Source organism: Saimiri boliviensis, chromosome 19 (assembly GCF_048565385.1).
Source record: "Saimiri boliviensis isolate mSaiBol1 chromosome 19, mSaiBol1.pri, whole genome shotgun sequence".
NCBI classification, from domain to species: Eukaryota; Metazoa; Chordata; class Mammalia; order Primates; family Cebidae; genus Saimiri; species Saimiri boliviensis.
This window is the reverse complement of record NC_133467.1, coordinates 31,245,718-31,263,248: the sequence shown is the minus strand read 5'-3', so window position 1 is coordinate 31,263,248 and position 17,531 is coordinate 31,245,718. Positions and strand designations below refer to the sequence as shown.

At 37.5% G+C, this 17,531-nt stretch overlaps 1 protein-coding gene and 1 pseudogene across 3 annotated transcripts in view; both read right to left on the bottom strand.

The window, feature by feature from the left end:
* Nucleotides 1–3,271, bottom strand: part of LOC120360166 (SLAM family member 5) — a 38,206-nt gene extending 34,935 nt beyond the window's left edge. For all 3 annotated transcript variants that reach the window (XM_074390225.1, XM_074390226.1, XM_074390224.1), the window contains exon 1: nucleotides 3,142–3,271. In XM_074390225.1, coding sequence (XP_074246326.1) covers nucleotides 3,142–3,187 — 46 coding nt within the window. In that variant the 5' untranslated portion in view covers nucleotides 3,188–3,271. The remainder of the gene's footprint in view (nucleotides 1–3,141) is intronic.
* A 5,003-nt stretch (nucleotides 3,272–8,274) lies between these two features.
* LOC101040722 (ras-related protein Rap-1A pseudogene) lies at nucleotides 8,275–8,923 on the bottom strand (annotated as a pseudogene).
* Nucleotides 8,924–17,531: the final 8,608 nt, after the last annotated feature.

The window sequence follows — 17,531 nt, the reverse complement described above, 5'->3', positions numbered from 1 at the left end:
AGTGGGCCCACTCACCTCTCGGACTTTTAAGTCTTCACTGCCAAAATGCCCACGACTATGTTCAACATCCAATAGGCCATCGAGATTATGTTGATACTGGACTTTTATTTGTTTAAAGAAACTAATTCAACTCACATTTGAATAATATTAAAATGAATGGTCTTTGAAACATGTCTGGAGATGGTTATTTGCTTGGGTATTCTGCCTCACTGGCCTGCCTAAATTTCTGTTATTGGCAAGGACCTGCCGGCAGCTCCTTCTTCCTCTGTGGGCGGGTATAGAGACAGGTGCAGCTTCTATCCCAACAATCCTGTCTTGCCGGAAATAAATAAATCATCACTTTTCACTGACAAATTCCCAAATGTGATCAACATTAATAGTAGGGAGAGTAATTTACTCCACTTCAGCATCAAAGTGGATGGATGCAGCATGATTCAGAGGTTAAATCTAAGGACACTGAAGTTTAAATTCTATTCCCTTCGCTTTTTGTTAAATGACCTTTGACTCTGTGCATCAATGCTTTTATCTGTATATTTCACCTTTGACTCTCTGTGTATGAATGCCTCCTTTCTGTGAAGGAAGTTTAAATTCTACTTGCCTCACTTTTTGTTAAATGACCTTTGACTCTCTGTGTACCAATGCTTTTATCTGTATATTTCACCTTTGACTCTCTGGGTATGAATGCTTCCTTTCTGTGAAGGAAGTTTAAATTCTACTTCCTTCACTTTTTGTTAAATGACCTTTGAGACTCTGTGTATCAACGCTTTCGTCTGTATATGCACATATTAATAGTATGTATCTCATGGTGTTGTAAAGATTAAACAAAATAATAACTGTAGACTACTTAGAGTAATGCCGAATATGCAGTGATTGCTGCATAAATGATTATTTATTAGTATTATTGATGGGAGATAAGATAGGAAATTGAAGAAATAGAAATAAGAACAGGGCAGAGAAAAGGAAGAATTAAGAGTGTGAGACAGAATATGCAGAGGGGATGGGCAAGGATTAAAACTTGTAGACTGCTCCATCTCCTACCCCCAGAGTGGGAGTGTCTCCTACGGTATGTGGAGAGACAGTCAGAGTCATGGTGTTTCCAAAATCATGATTAGAAAGTTGAGATCAGAGCATAAGACTGTGAATTTTGACTCAGAAAACTTTTCCAACATGGAACAGTCATGAGTTTGCACACTCAGACTTCCCTTATGTTGGTGATTTCTGGGGGGAAACGGGGATTTCTCCCTGCATCTCTCCACTGCTTCTCAGCCTCTTCAACGGCTCTGAATTCCAGGAAAATGCATAAAATGTAGACTCCGAAGCCTAATACTGAATATAAAGGACTCCCTCTAACAGAAACAGCAGCAGGAGGAATTCAGGGTTATTTTTGTGCTCAGAAAAGGTTTGCAGAATAATCCTTAACAGGCAAACAGATAATTCGGTAAAAGTGGACAGTATGTAAAAAGTATTCCTGGCTTTACTTTCATTAAAAAACAAAAACAAACAAAGAAAACTCCCATTCCCTCTTTCATGGATCCTTGATTAAATGGCTATCTCATTACTAGTCTCCTTTTCCAGAATTCCAACAACCAACACGTAAACTCAAACTCCCACCACCTTTTCTCCTGTTTATGTTCCTTGGACCATTCCCAGACAGAGGAGTCCTGCCCAGGATCTCCGTGCAGTAAAGCCACGGCTCTTCCTCAGAATGCGTGGAAAGTGAGGGTGAAAAACAGCAGCCTTAGCTAACGTCTGTTAAACGATATATTCAGCTACTATGCCAAGTGTTGTATGTGTATTATCATTATCATCATTTTGATTCTCAAAACAATTCTACTACATTAATACCTTCCCCATTTTGAAGCTGAAACAAAAGTCAGAGGAGGAATATAACTTACTCAGGGTCACAAAACTCATAAACAAAATAATTCACTACTAGCCGATTTGACAATTTATTTCAGTTTTAGTAGATAAAAGAAGTGTATCCTAGAGCTACCTTTTATCTTAGCAGGTATTAACCTTTTGCATCAAGAATTTGAAAACAATGAGTGAGGAGGTCAGGTGGAAGAAAGAAGAACCAATGAGATTGGGATTCACCTTAAGATTAGAAAAACCAACGTCTATTTCCACCTCTACCAATTTAGATATTGAAATTTCACGTGAATTTTTTAACCTCTAAATCTTGCTTTATTTTTCTTGCATAATGTAATGAATAATATCTATCTTTCCCATCTCAATGGTTTTCATATGGGTAACATAAGAATGTAGGCATAAAATATTGTAAAATGTTTTGAAAATTGAGTGGTATCAAATGCCACCTTGTCTAGTCTCTCTCTGGAAGATTAAGGACATTCCCAGTACCAACTTTTCCTCACCTAGTTGCATTTTCTGTTTGCCATTCTAGAGCAGCCCACAGAGGCTCCAAAAATTTGATTTGACCTGTGTTAATGTTACACAGTTTTCTTTGTACTAATAACAATCAATATTCAGGTTGTTCTTTTAGTTTACTGTTATGCCGTAAGTAAGAAAAATAGGGTTTTTAATTCAAGTTTTCCAACTATTCTTTTGAGACTGTGTAAAATGGGATAGTAATCTCTTCCTCATTTGTTTTAGAGTTTCGGAAGGATAAAAGCAGCGTCATGTCTCCAACTGTATTTTGAAAATAAAGGGAGTTTATAGAGATGAGACCTACCCAAGGATAACAATGAGTCAAGCATCACTCTAACCTGATGGAGCAATCAACTATAATTAAGAAAGACATCTCTGTCTCAAAAACCACCACAATTGAATGCCAAGAAGAAACTGCTTTTAAGTCATTCAAGCTTTTCGATGATCTTTCCTTTGCCAGGCTTTGTGGGTGAGTTTACCACGTTCTGGCTCCTCTGAGAAGGATTTGCTTCAAACCTTTGGAAACTGAGCTCTCCAAAACCAGATAAAATTCAGAAATCTAGACTTTAAAGCTGAAAACCACTTAGGTTTGGATTTTAAGTCTTTCCCCAGCCAGTTGGATCCTGCTGAGTACAGTAAATACTGAGACTCAGCAGTTCTATTACAAACATCAAAAGAACAGTTCAGTCTTTCTTAAGGGCAAGTTTTAAAACTTTACGGAAAACTAGGAGGGGATCAGCAAGGGTTGGAACTCACAGGTTTGCAGGCAAAGGAGCAAGATCCATACGTGGTGTTGAGCCATCTCTCTTGGGGTCTAATCTGTGGAAAAGCACAGCACTGTTCCAGCACAGTCAGTTTCACTCGAGTTTTTGTCCTCCTTTTTATAGCTAAGTTGAAGAAAGGAAGTGCAACTAACTTCCTTGAGTTAACATTGGTGTTGTATTACTGTGCTAGTTTTTTTTTTAATTTAAAGGGCCTAGCATTAATTATTTAATCTATTGTGTGCCTACTATGTGCCAGACACTCTTCTGGGTGCTGGCAATATACAGAGCAACAAAGCAACTGATCACCCTCTTTTCATGGAGTTTTTACTCTTTTTTGGAGTAATCAACAACTAAACAAGCAATTCCAATGTAACGTAATAAGTGTTGTAACAGGGAAAATACAGGGAACTCTGAGAGAACAGTAGGGGCATCTATCTCAGGCTAAGAAAAGTTGGAGTAGGCTTTCTGAAGAAATTGACGACCAACCTCAGACAAGCTTGAAGAATGAATTACTATTATTAGGCAAATGGTGGTGGGGGATGTGAAAGAGAAAAAATGTTTTGACATATGGAAGGAGGCTAAAAAATTGTAGCAATTAAATTTATATAATTATAGTTATATAAAATAATCACAATATATAATTATGTATTATATATAATCATATTTTAACATAAATTTTATATTAATTATAGCATACTTAGTTAATTATATATTATTTAATATTTAATATAATCAATTATATATTAATTATATATTATTAATTATATCAAGTCAAAGGTTGAAGGGAAGGTGGAAGAGATATAATACTGAGTTATATTAAATATTATGTTAATGTATAATTATATTTATATATGATACAATAATATATAATTATATAATATATGAATACATAAAATAGTATAACTTTATAAATATAATTATGTATGATTCCATGATATCATCATGAAACATGATTATGATCACACCTTATTAGGGACACAAAAAGCATTTGATAAAAATTAAAGCTGAAAGAGATTTTTAGACTATCAAATCTATTCTGCAGAAGGAGAAACTGGCTCAGAAGGAGAGGAAGTGATTTTTCCCTATTTCACTCAGTGAATTAGTAAACTGAGGTAAAAGCCAGCAAGTGTCACTTGGAAAAGACAGTGACTCCTGCACATGAGGGACGGCAGGTGCAGAGGCATGCTTAGGTGGAGCTGAGCTAGATTTAACAGGACTTTTTCTTGTGGAGGGTCCTCATCCTGGTTAATAAGGAGAAGAGTGATTGCGTAATGTGTGTATGGGAGAGGTTGTCTGGGAATGGTGATGGAAATGGATATTTGGGCCCAGAAGCTAAGCAGTTTGACCCAGCTGTTTTGGGGAGTGCTGGGAATGCTGGGGACGCTAGCCCTGAGACCTGGAGAATGTGTAAAGCTTTTCCAACTGAGAGGAGTCTTCATGCCAGCTAGCTTATTCCTAGGAAATCTGGGCCTCTAGAATCACTCATTAAACAATCCTCCTGATCATTTCCCATATATACTTACGTAATACTGAATATAGTTGACCCTTGAGCAATGTAGGGGTTTGGGGTGCTGTCCCCTCAAATGGTCAAAAGTCCATGCATAACTTTTCACACCCCTAAACTCAACTACTAATAGCCTGCTGTTGACTGGAAGCCTTACCAACAACACAGTTGATTAACACGTATTCTATGTTGGAGGAAGCAGCAATGGAGAAAGGGTTTACAGTGTGCCTATATAAACTGGTTATAAGTAATGTATAAAAGAAATCAGGAACACCTTAAATCACTTCCACTTTAAACTGTAGAAGACCATGGAGGCCTCTGGGGAGGAAGGCCCCTCTACTATCAGCATGTTCCCAGAAACAGAGTGACCTAAGCTCTGATATTCTAAACATAGTGCCTAAGGACATAATACTCCCCTGAAGCACTGGAATGTAACCAGACTTGCAGGCTCCTTGCTAAGCCCACTCCCGCCAGCTGCACGGTCTATTGATAAGCATACGCTTTTAGCTCTTGAAAAATTCTCATAAACCACCACTGCTAACAACTTTATGTTTGATGCACAGCTTCTTTTCACGAAGAAGAGATACAAGAGGTCGAAGGGAAGGTGGAAGAGACAGGCAGTCAGTGTAACTTTTCAGAAACATATTTAATTTTTGTCTGACTTTTTTCTTGTTTCTCTATGGTACCCCTTCTTACTTCTACCATTTGTTTTAGTTTTAGTGCCTGTATCATACTACAGAAGGGTCCATGTCATAAAAGAAGTCAACACTAGTCCTGAATAGTCAGAATTCTTCTGCCAGACTGTCTAATGTCGGCTTGTTTGCTGGCACTGCTGCTTCTGCGTCCTCTTCCTCATTGTTTGATCCTGGCTTAGAAGTATTCTTCTCCATTGGGTCATCTGTTAATTCCTCTAGCGTGGTGTCTACTCTTGAATTTTGGTGAGATCTATTGCTTGAAATCCTTTATCCCACACCTTTTTTTCTTTTGGCCATATCCACAATATCTTTCATAATTTCCTTGATTAGCTCTGTCAGAAATCCCGTGAAGTCACACACAACCTTTGAACACAGTTTTCTCAAGCAGAATTTATTGTCTCAGGCTTAATGGCTTTCGCCACTTTTTCTGCAACAATGATGGCATCTTTAATGGTGTAATCCTTCGAGACTTTCATGATGGCCCTCTCTTGGAGTTCTCTTCCATAGCATTGAGAATCCTTTCCATACAGTACGTGTATAATGAGCCTTAAAGGTCCTTATGAGCCCCTGATCTATAGGCTGAATTAGAAACATGTTTGGGGGACAAGTATACCATTTTAGTGCTTTTGATGGTTAACTCATGGGGCTCTGGGTGGCCAGGGGCACTGTCCAATATGAAAAGAACTTTAAAAGGCAGTCCCTTACTGGCAAGGTATTTTCTGACTTAATGACAGAGTATTGATTAAACTAATCCAGGAAAACTGTTCTTGCCCAGACCTTCTTGTTGTACAATCAGAAGACTGGCTGCTGGTGTTTATCTTTTCCCTTCAAGGCTCAAGAGTTAGCAGATTTATAGATAAGGGCAGTTGTGATCACAAACTCAACTGGAGTTCCACAAAATGGTAGAGTTATTTATCCCTTTCAGCCTTAAATCCTGGTGCTAGCTTCTCTTCCTTACTAATATATGTCTTTTGTGGCATTCCCCCCCTCAACACACACTATACCACTCCCCACAGAATAGAGCACATTCATCTGCATTAAAAACCTGCTCTCCTTACTTGGTATATTCTCAGAAAAAAAAGAAAAGGAAAGAAAAGAAACAACCACAGACCTGCTCTCCAGTAACAGTTTGAATGTAAAGAAAAAATAAAAAACTGCTCAGATAGGTACCTAAGTGAGAACCTGGCCAGAAAGGGAGAATTTTTTTAAACAAAATTATGAGGGGCCATTATTTTGGACTGAGCTTATGCACTAGGTCCCAACAAACCAAACCAAACTAAAATGGAGGCACTCATGCTAAATGTGACATAATCAAACTAAGGCTTCAGGAAAACACATAAATCCTAGAACAGACCAGATTTTGTTTTTTCTCCTGAAAACAGGATGTTCCGGCTTAAGGAGGGACCCTCTCTCTGCTGAGTCCTTATTCCCTCCTTGAAAAACCCACTGTTCTACTGTTTTCCAGTGGGTTTCAAAACCATATAAGTCCATTTACAATAGTGATAGCCACATCAGTGACTAAGATTTTGGTCAATCTCTCAAAATCGAGAAAATGCTCAAAAGGGAAAAATCGCTGAAGCAAATTAAATACTGCCTGAGAAGGACTCCAAACTTCTATATTTGAGTCCTTCTGGATGAACTGTATCCTAGCTTAGTAGTCAGACAAAATTGAACACCTAACTTAATAGTATGCACCCATAACAATAGCTCAATGTTGGCCAATCCTAGTGGCCATACTTCATACACTCATAGACTGCTGAGTGTTCAAACTATTCAAATAAGTCAAACGCTGAGCTGTAACCAATGTTGCTGTTTCTGTATCTCAATTTTGATTCCTGAATGTCACTTTAACTTTTTTGTCTATAAATTTGTTCTGCCCACGAGGCATCCCTGGAGTCTCTGTGAATCTGCTGTAATTCAGGGGGCTGCATGATTCGCAAATCCTTCATTGCTCAATTAAACTCCTTTAAATTTAATTTGGCTGAAGTTTTTCTTTCATCAACTGCAAATGCTACCATGTATAATCCGTGTTTGTGTACGTTTTGATAAGTCTTAACTTTTTAGAATAGATTTGTGTATATTTTATGGTAGTAAATGATAAAATAGACTAGTATCTACATATATTTATGCATTCGTGACATACCTAACTTTTTCATAGTTTTAAAAATATTTCTAGGCTATGCAGTTCATCTGCTGGTTTTTTCAAATTGTCAAAAATCTCCAAAAGTTTTCAGTGCATTTATTCTCAGAAATCTACATATAAGTGGGCATGCACAGTTTGAACCCATATTGTTCAAGAGTAATTGTAGTTGAGTGTCTTTGTGTAGATACAGTGAACTGGACAGTTATTTGGGACCAAAGAAGTATCAAAAATAATGAAATTTCCAAAATTATTTTTTGTTGGTTTAGTATATTATATATTACAGCTTTGAAAACCATAGAAATCAGTTATCCCAGTTTTTTTCCATAAAAGACCCATTTTTCCAAAGCATTATGCACAGTTTTAATTAGAATATAACAACAGATGATATTCCATAATTTTTTAAATATAAAATGAAGTCAATGACTCAAAAAATTATCAGCTGGAATGTTTGAGGGGACATTTCATAATATCATTACAGATATAAAGTATAATGGTTCAACTTTTTAGTGCTTGATAGGGAGGAATCATGATAAAAAGGTCAATATAAAATCATTTGATTATAGCAGCAATATCTAACATTCGAAATGCATCCATGATTTCTTGTATAATCCTATTAAAGTATATTTTCACATCTGTTATAACTGCTATTGCAAAGGAGAAATACTATTGTCTTATTTTCCAAGAAATATACACAGAGCAATTTTTTTCTCCAGGATACTTGTGCAAACCAATATGAGTTCTAAATTCTTCGCATAATATATAAAACAGGAGAAGCCTCTTCAGGTTTATTTTCCGAAGTCTGGAATGCCGGCACTTTCCAATTAGGCAACAGTTCTTCATTCCTGTAATCTGGCTCAAAGCTGCTGCTACTGTGGGCTTAGAGCAGCAGACATGATTTCTTTTTAGGATTCTTCTTTTCCACTGGTGTTTTTCTATTTATCTGTCTGACCAGGTCGTAAAATATCTCATTAATATTGATCTTTGACTTTGCAGAAGATTCTGAAAAGGCACAGTTACACCACTGTCTTGCTAAATTCTGGCCCTGTTCTTTGCAACTACTCACTCATCTTCCAGGTCACATTTATTGCCAACCAAAATCATTAGAACATCTTCTGTGTCCTTAACCCGTACAATCTATTCCCTCAGGTCCTGTAAGTTGTTAAACGTGGACTGAGCTGTAATAGAATATGCTAGTGCAAAACCCTGGCCATTTTTTAAATACAAATCCCTCATTGCTGCAAATTGCTCTGTTTCTGCAGTATCCAGGATTTCGAGCATACACTGTTGGCAATCGACTTCAACTTAACTTTCTGTAGGAGTCTTCTATGGTTAGGTCATAATTTCCAACAAAAATTCCCTGAACAAACTGAACCATCAGAGCAGACTTCCCACCACCTCCTGAACCAAGGATCACTAGCTTGTACTCATGCATGATGTGGTCTGTTTAAATACTGACGATCTCACCGGTTTGGAATCTTCTCCACCTCCTCCTCCTCCTTCACCTCCTCCTCCTCCCTTCTCTCCGCCATGTCTCCTGTTCCAGCTCTGTGCGACCACCTCCAAAATTAATTATATTTTATTTCTCTCTCTTTTTTTTTTTTTTTTTTTTTTTGAGACGGAGTTTCGCTCTTGTTACCCAGGCTGGAGTGCAATGGCGCGATCTCGGCTCACCACAACCTCTGCCTCCTGGGTTCAGGCAATTCTCCTGCCTCAGCGTCCTGAGTAGCTGGAATTACAGGCACGCGCCACCATGCCCAGCTAATTTTTTGTATTTTTAGTAGAGACGGGGGTTTCACCATGTTGACCAGGATGGTCTCGATCTCTTGACCTCGTGATCCACCCGCCTCGGCCTCCCAAAGTGCTGGGATTTACAGGCTTGAGCCACCGCGCCCGGCCTATATTTTATTTCTCAAGATTAAACCATAGTACTTTCAATTTTTTAGTGAGTAAATCTTCCTGCAATATGTACTTACTACACGTTCAAAACTATACACCTGTCACATATTAGTTGCACATAGAAGGAAGAAAGGAGACAGAACATGAGGTTGCCAAGAGCTAAAAACTTGATTTTGTATCCTCTTTCTTTTCTTTCTTTCCTGCTCCTTCTCTGTAGAAACGTTTCTCCTTCTTTTGAGATGTCACGCTTGATTGGTCTTATGTCTACGTCTTTAGAAATCCTACATTGGTGTCTTGTTCATGGTCTTATCTCCCGTTAAGTCTGAATCAGTGTCTTTGTGTTTTAACCTTAGGCTACCTGATAACAAATGAGTATCAAGACCATGTTGGCTTTTGAGACTTCCTTCTATTGATGATGATGTGAAAGTATACAAAGGCCCTCTCATTCCATGGAAACAATAGGAAAACCATGGACAAAATAAAAATTCTACCTTTTTATAGTGCATGTAAGAAACGTTTGGTGGACTGAATTCAATCTAGAAATGAGCTCTTTGTAGGTAAGCAGAGTGCCTACTCCCAGACCTTGAGCAGGAAGCTAGTCTATGGTACAGCTCAAGAGAAGGGACGGCCTGCCATTAACAAAGATTTTGTAGAAAAAGGACAAATTGAATAAAATTTGCATGAAAGATGGGCTGGCTGGACAGACTGGAATTTAGAAGAGCCCCCAATGCAAGAACAAATTGCTTTGTACGATTCCTATCCCTTTCTAGAATTTTGCTGAGAAAGTGGCACAAAGAAGGGATTTCAAAGCAGAGACAAATTGTATGGTACCACGTAGTTCATAAGAGTTGGATTCTGAGATTTTAATTTAAAAGTAAACCAAAAACACTAAAACTGCAGCCCCACCCCTTCCTACATCAAACATTGATAAGATTTAAAAGGCGGTTGTGTTTGACATGATTTGTGGAAGGAAAATAAAAAGTAAAAAATAAAAATAAAAATACATAAATTATAAATTTTAAAAAGGTAGTTGTGGTGAGGGAAGTTGAGGGTTGGGTTAATTACAAGTGAACTCGATCTAATTAAAACTGTGGCCTTGCCTAGATCAATTTAATTCCATGGCAACAATTAATGATAAGCTGCTCACTCAAACTGCCAGACAGAGGAAAGGGCTTACCTTCCAGGGATATAAACAAGGCAAAGCAAATTAAAAAAAAAAAAAAAAATTCCACTTGAATATTTACTATCCTTTTATACTTAATAATTGAGAATTGTTAAGAAGCAAGAAATTTTGATTCATAATGAGGAAAAAAATCAATAGAAGCAGGTTACAGATGACCCACTTGTTGCAAATAGCAAAGTCTTTAAAACAACTGTTATAAACATGAAGTGGGTCTTCAAAAAGTTCACGGAAAATGCATATAGTGAAAAAACTATGCATGGATTTAAAAAGTTTTTTCGGTTGTTTTGCACCAAAATAAGCTCGTACTAACTTGTTATAATATGTCTGAATGGAATTTAGTTTGAGGTACTAAGGATAAGAAATCTATTAGCTTGAAGAGAGCCCCTATTACAGCAACATGAATTCCGCTAAAATTGAAGTAACAAACATCAAATTTGTTGTGAAGCTTGGGTAGAAGAATGGTGAAATCACTGATGCTTTATGAAAAGTTCATGAGGACAATGCCCCAAAGAAATCAGCAGTTTACAAATGGGTAACTCATTTTAAGAAGGGACAGCACAATGTTGAAGATGAAGCCAGCAGCTGACCATCCACATCAGTTTGTGAGGGAAAACTTCATCTTGTTCATGCCCTCATTGTAGAGGACTAATGATTAAGCCGCAGAAACAATGACCAACACTGTAGACATCTCAATTGGTTAAGCTTACACAATTACACTGAAAAATTAAAGTTAGGCAAACTTACCACTCAGTGATAGCCAAAGTGATTGCTCCCAGATCAGCTGAAGACAAGAGTAAAGCTTTCATTGGAAATTTGAAACAAGCAGGATGATCCCACTTTGAAAATGCTTTGTCGAAGCATTTCTTTAAAGATTTGTAACAGGAGGTGTAACATGGCTTTATCAATATGACCCTGAAGAAAAAGCACAATGAAAGCAATGGCCGCCAAGAGGTGGAAGTGGTCCAGTCAAAGTGAAAGTGAAGCAGTCAAGAGCAAAAGTCACTGCAACAGTTTTATCGGATGCTCAAGGCATTTTGTTTGTTGACTTTCTAAAGCCCTAAAGAACAATAGCATTTGCTTATTATGAAAGTATTTTGGAAAAGTTAGATAAAGCTTTAGCAGAAAAATGCCCAGAAAAGCTTCGCTAGAGTCTTTCTCTGCAACAATGCTCCTGCTCATTTTTCAATGGGAAATCGTTAGGATCCACTTTACAGTTCTGATTTGGCTTCTTCTGACTTTTTTCTGTCTCCTGATGTTAAAAAAATCTTTAAAGGACACGCATTTTTGTTTAGTTGATAATGTAATAAATACTATGTTAACATAGTTAAGTACTCAGGAGACTCAGTTCTTTAGGGATGTTCTAAATGGCTAGTATCATCATTTACCGAAGTGTCTTGAACTTGATGGAGCTTCTATTAAAAAATAAAGTTTACATTTTTAATTTTCCTTTTTAAATTTTATTTTTTCATAAACTTTGATGTCCGAGACTGGAGAGATTTATATTTCTGGACAGAAATAAAAACCCATAAAGGAACCCAATGGAAGTTCTAAATTGGTTTCAGCATTTAAGAACAAGAAAACAAATACCAGTTTAATTCTTGTTCTTTAACTTTTCCATCTGGAAACATTTAAGATTTTCCCTTTATCATAGAAGTTTAAGATTTTTCCAGGACGTGTCCTGGTGTGTTTGCATGTGTATTTTTGCCTGGAATCTGTTGTATTTTCAGTCTGATGGTTCAAATGTTTCTTTAGCAAAGGAAATTTTTCTTTTGTTTCTTTGATTGTGGATTCCTTTTTGGCCTTTCTACTTCCTCTTCCTAAAAGTCCTCCTAACTATTTAAAGCTATCCTCCATATTGCTGAATTAATATTTTCTAATTTTCTCTTTGTCGTCTTGCTTTACATTATGATAGAGTTCCCTATAGACACCCTACAGAATGGGTTCTCAGCTATGTCTATAACTTTCAGCTATTTGCTTGAGTTTTAAATTTTGGTAATATGCTTTTATTTCCAAGTCTCTTCATAGCATCCAGTTATACCTGATTAATAATTATCTGTAATCCCATGTTGGAAAATTCTCTATACTATAGAAAGTGTAGATTAAAAAATAAAACATAAGGATAAAACTCTATGGAAAACAACTATAACTGAAAGAAAAGAGAAGAAAGAAAGAATTGTTAAAGCAATAGGAAAAACACCAGGAGAGGTGATATCATGAAAGCCAAACAAGGAAGAATTTCAATAAGAGAGAAGTGTGAAAACATTTTGAATTACGCAAATAATTAAAAGGGAAATGAAAAAGTACATGCAACTTTTTATTCTGCTTTTTTTTTTTATTATACTTTAAGTTCTGGGATACATGTGCAGAATGTGCAGGTTTGTTTCATAGATATACACATGCCATGGTGGTTTGCTGCACCCACCAACCCATCATCTACATTAGGAATTTCTCCTAATGCTATCCCTCCCCTAGGTGCCAACCCCCTGACAGGTCCCAGTGTGTGATGTTCCCCTCCCTGTGTTCATGTGTTCTCATTGTTCAACTTCCACTTATAAGTGAGAACATGCAGTATTTGGATTTCTGTTCTTGTGTCAGTTTGCTGAGAACGATGGTTTCCAGCTTCATCCATGTTCCTGCAAAGGACATAAACTCATCCTTTTTAATGGCTGCATAGTATTCCATGGTATATTATGTGCCACATTTTCTTTATCTAGTCTATCATTGATGGACATTTGGGCTGGTTCCAAGTCTTTGCTCTTGTGAACAGTACTGCAATAAACATACGTGTGCAAGTACATGCAATTTTTATAATGTCAAGCAAAGGTTAGGCTCTGAGTAAGCAATGCAAAACAATCAAATAGCATAAGAAGACTCCAAAAACATGTATCTCTGTGACCATAGCTTTGAGCTTTACAATAAAACCATCGGGATACATAAGCTAACTACTCTGATCTGATCACTATACATTATATATATCAAGACATCACTATGTACCCCATGAATATGTATAATTATTATTTGTCAATTAAAAAATTAACTAAATCTTTTAAAAAAGAAAACGAGTTTCAGTTTCAGTTTTGCTACTTACTGAGTAGAATACTTGTATTAATGTCAGGTGGTCAAGTTGAATAATCTCTGATTTCTTTTTCTCTTCTTTTTCTTTTTTCTTTTTTTTTTTTTTTTGAGATGCAGTTTCAGTCTTGTCGCCCAGGCTGGAGTGCAATGGTGTGACCTTGGCTCAGTGCAACCTCTGCCTCCTGGGTTCAAGCAATTCTCCTGCCTCAGCCTCCTGAGTAGCTGAGATTCCAAGTGTCCACCCACCATGCCCAATGAACGTTTGTATTTTTAGTAGAAATGGAGTTTCCCCATGTTGGCCAGGCTAGTCTTGAACTCCTGACCTCAGGTGATCTGCCCGCCTCAGACTCCTAAAGTGCGGGGATCACAGACGTGAGCCACCACGCCCAGCCCATGAATGTAAAGTTTTATTAGAACATTAAAAAACAAAACAAAGAAAAACCTGTCACAAGGAAAGTGAAAGGAGGAAACTACAATTTACATGAGAACCACAATAAAGTTCTAAGATGGCACTGTGATGCAAGTAAATGAAGGCTTGGGAGAAAAGGTAAAGAATCACTGCCCCTACTCCTCAGCTATGCCACCCTAATCAGGTTTCTTACCCGTTCTAAGTCCTGTTTTTCTCATCCATAAAACAAGAATTGCCATAGTAGCGCCTTAAGTTTGTTTAGGGGATTAAATAAGAGTGTCTGAAAACACTTAGCAAAGTGCTTGGCACGTTATACACTTTTCATAAATGTTACTTCTTAATAGTATTATCATTAATAGATGAATAATACACAGTTTGAACATTAATGATCTGGAAAACTGTCCACCAGAGGGCAACGGATGGTAAAAGATCAGGCACCAAACAATAAGACAGACAAAATGATCATTTATTGAGTGCTAGGTTTGTTCCCAGAGCTATGTTCAACACCTCCACATGAGAAACAGTGAAAGAAGTGGGATTGATTGGCCCGGAAAAGAGGAAACCTAGTGAGGGGGCTGTGATTAAGTGATCAGGTGGATTCATGTGACAATTATGGCCAGGTATCTGAAATGCTTGTGTTTGGCGTCAAAATGTCTCCAAGGACATGATCATGAAAAACGAAGAGGCTTGTGTTGAAACCATAGTAAACCACAAGTGTTGCTCCAGGAAAGTACAGTGGTTCAACATAAATATATTCCCCCTAACAATTGTAGTCATCCCAGAACAAACAGTTCAAACCAAGACTAGATAGACTTTTGACATAAATGTTATTGTAGGAATTTCTCATTGTGTAGTTGAATCTTGAATGTCCCCAAACAAGCACAGTCTTGCTCTGTTGTCCGGGCTGGAGTGCACTGGTGTGATCTGGGCTCACTGCAACCTCTGCCTCCTGGTTCAAGTGATTCTCCTGCCTCAGCCTCCTGAGTAACTGGGATTACAGGTGCACACCTCCATGTTCGGCTAATTTTTGCACTGTTAATAGAGATGGGGTTTCACCATGTTGGACAGGCTAGTCTTGAACTCTTGACCTCAGGTGATCTGCCTGCCTCAGCCTCCTAAAATTGTTGGGATTACAGGCATGAGCTACTGTGCTTGGCCAAAAGGGTTTCATTCTTATACAGTCTTCTCAGCTAGCTAGTGTACAGGGTCATGAACTTCGAGCTGTCTGTCTAATAAATTGTGCTTTTCTAGCTGACTCAAAAACCCTATAGCAGCAGCATGTGTGTAACCTAACATGATAAATATCAGAAAGAGAAGGGCTAAATTTTGCGACAAGTTTGGTATTTTCAACATGCAAGCTGAATTGAAGTACCTAATCACTTTCTCTTTATCAGCCTAGGAAAATCTATTCTGGGATAATGAAAAGCAAAGAAGCCTGTGTTTAACTGTTGGTCAGAAAGATCATAAAATGTCAGCCAATGCTTGTTAGCATTTTCTCAAGTTAATTAGGGGAAACAATGAAAAGAACAGCAAGTCACACACACACACACACACACACACACATATGTGCACACACATTTCTTAGGTTATTTGCTCAGAGACAATTATTAGCATCCAATCCACTCTTCAAAGCATAGAGAAAGGTTCTGCTTTTAAATAAAAACTTTTTTCCCTTCCTTCTTCCTCCTCTCAGTTCCTCTTTCTCTTTCCTATTTTTTCAAAACTGATTTGAAGAGAAGATAAGCAAGTTGATAAGATTCATGTTAGTTTAAAAAGACATTCCCAATAATCCCAGTGGTCTTGTATATAGAGAGATATAGCTGGAAAATGAATACTGCTATGTACCAGAATTAATTATTCTATTGTAGTTATTGTACTTATGTTACTATTTATGCTTACAAAAAAGACAAATAAAGATCAAATAATATGGGAATTAAGCAGAATAAGGAAGAGAAAAACTAACGTGTCTTCCAGAAGGATGCTATGGTTGCTTTGAATGAAAAGTCAATGGTTATTTGGGCTCTGTCCCTTTCCCTCCACCCTGTGTCACCAATTTCTGCCTCATTACTGGGCAGTAATGCAAACACACATAGATACTTTATAACCTAGTTGCAGAAATAATATCTCCTGACCTCACTTCTTCCACTATATACCATCTCATTTTCTTTGCTCTTATTAAAAGCGAAACGTATTTAAAAATAAATGTATTGTCATCTCTCTTCTTCCTTGCTTTATTTTCAGCCTTCTCCAATACAGCTCCTGAGTCCACTAACGCTCCTCCTGCCAAGTTTATCAGTGATCTCTATAGAACTCTACTGGTTATTTCTTTATTCTCCTCTTTCTAGAGGAAATATACAAGTTTTTTTCTTTTTTCGAGACAGAGTCTTGCTCTGTCACGCAGCTTAGAGTGCAATGGTGAGATCTTGGCTCACTGCAACCTCCACCTCCTGGGTTCATGTGATTCTCCTGCCTCAGCCTCCTCAGTAGCTGGGACTACAGGCGTGTGCCATGACACCCAGCCGATTTTTGTATTTTTGGTAGAGATGGGGTTTCACCATGTTGGCCAGGCTGGTCTCAAACTCCTGACCTCAGGTATCCACCTACCTTGGCCTCCCAAAGTGCTGGGAGTACAGGCGTGAGGCACTGCACCTGGCCTAGAGTAAGCATATAATTTATTATCCAAACCAGGAGATGTTTGGGATAAAGAAGCACTTAACTGATTAATGTTATTTGATTTTTTTGGAATATTAATATATGGCATGAAAAATCTATTTTTATTATATTGGTAAAATAGTAAAACAGTTTTGCTAAAAACATTTTGAAAATAAAACTATTTCTAAAATATATTTATGTTTATTGAGGTAAAAATCAAAATTTTATGTATTACTACTTACATATTAAACCATATTTATGTTATTGGTCATCTGGCCATCATCAATAACATAAATAGAATAATCATTTCTGGGACACAGGCACAGAGCTGCAGGTTTTTAGCTGTATCTATCTCTCATACCAGGTCACTGGACTATTTTTCTAAAAATGTCCTTTTTAGCTAACTTTGATCTTATTACTTTAATTGTCTTCTAAAATTGCCTTGTGAGCATCTTCAAATTTGCATTTTCTACCTTGAGGGAGAGTTGGAGGGAAATTCGCTGAGTCTAGGCCTGAGCTAAATGTTGAGCTTAGTCTAGGCTGAGGAAGAAAGAACAGTAAACATTTTCTTGAATGTGTAAGTGTAGAGGGAAAATTTGGAAGCTGCTATGGTTTGAACATGTCCCTTAAGATTTGTATGGTGAAAATGTAATCTCCAATCCAACAGTGTTGAAAAATGGATCCTAATGGGAAGCGTTTCAGTCATGAGGGCTCTACACTCATGAATGGATAATTGGCATTATAAAGAGGGTTTGTGGGAATAGGTTCACTCTTCTCTGCTTTTCTGCCATGTGAAGACACTTTACGGCCCTCCTATCTTCTGCT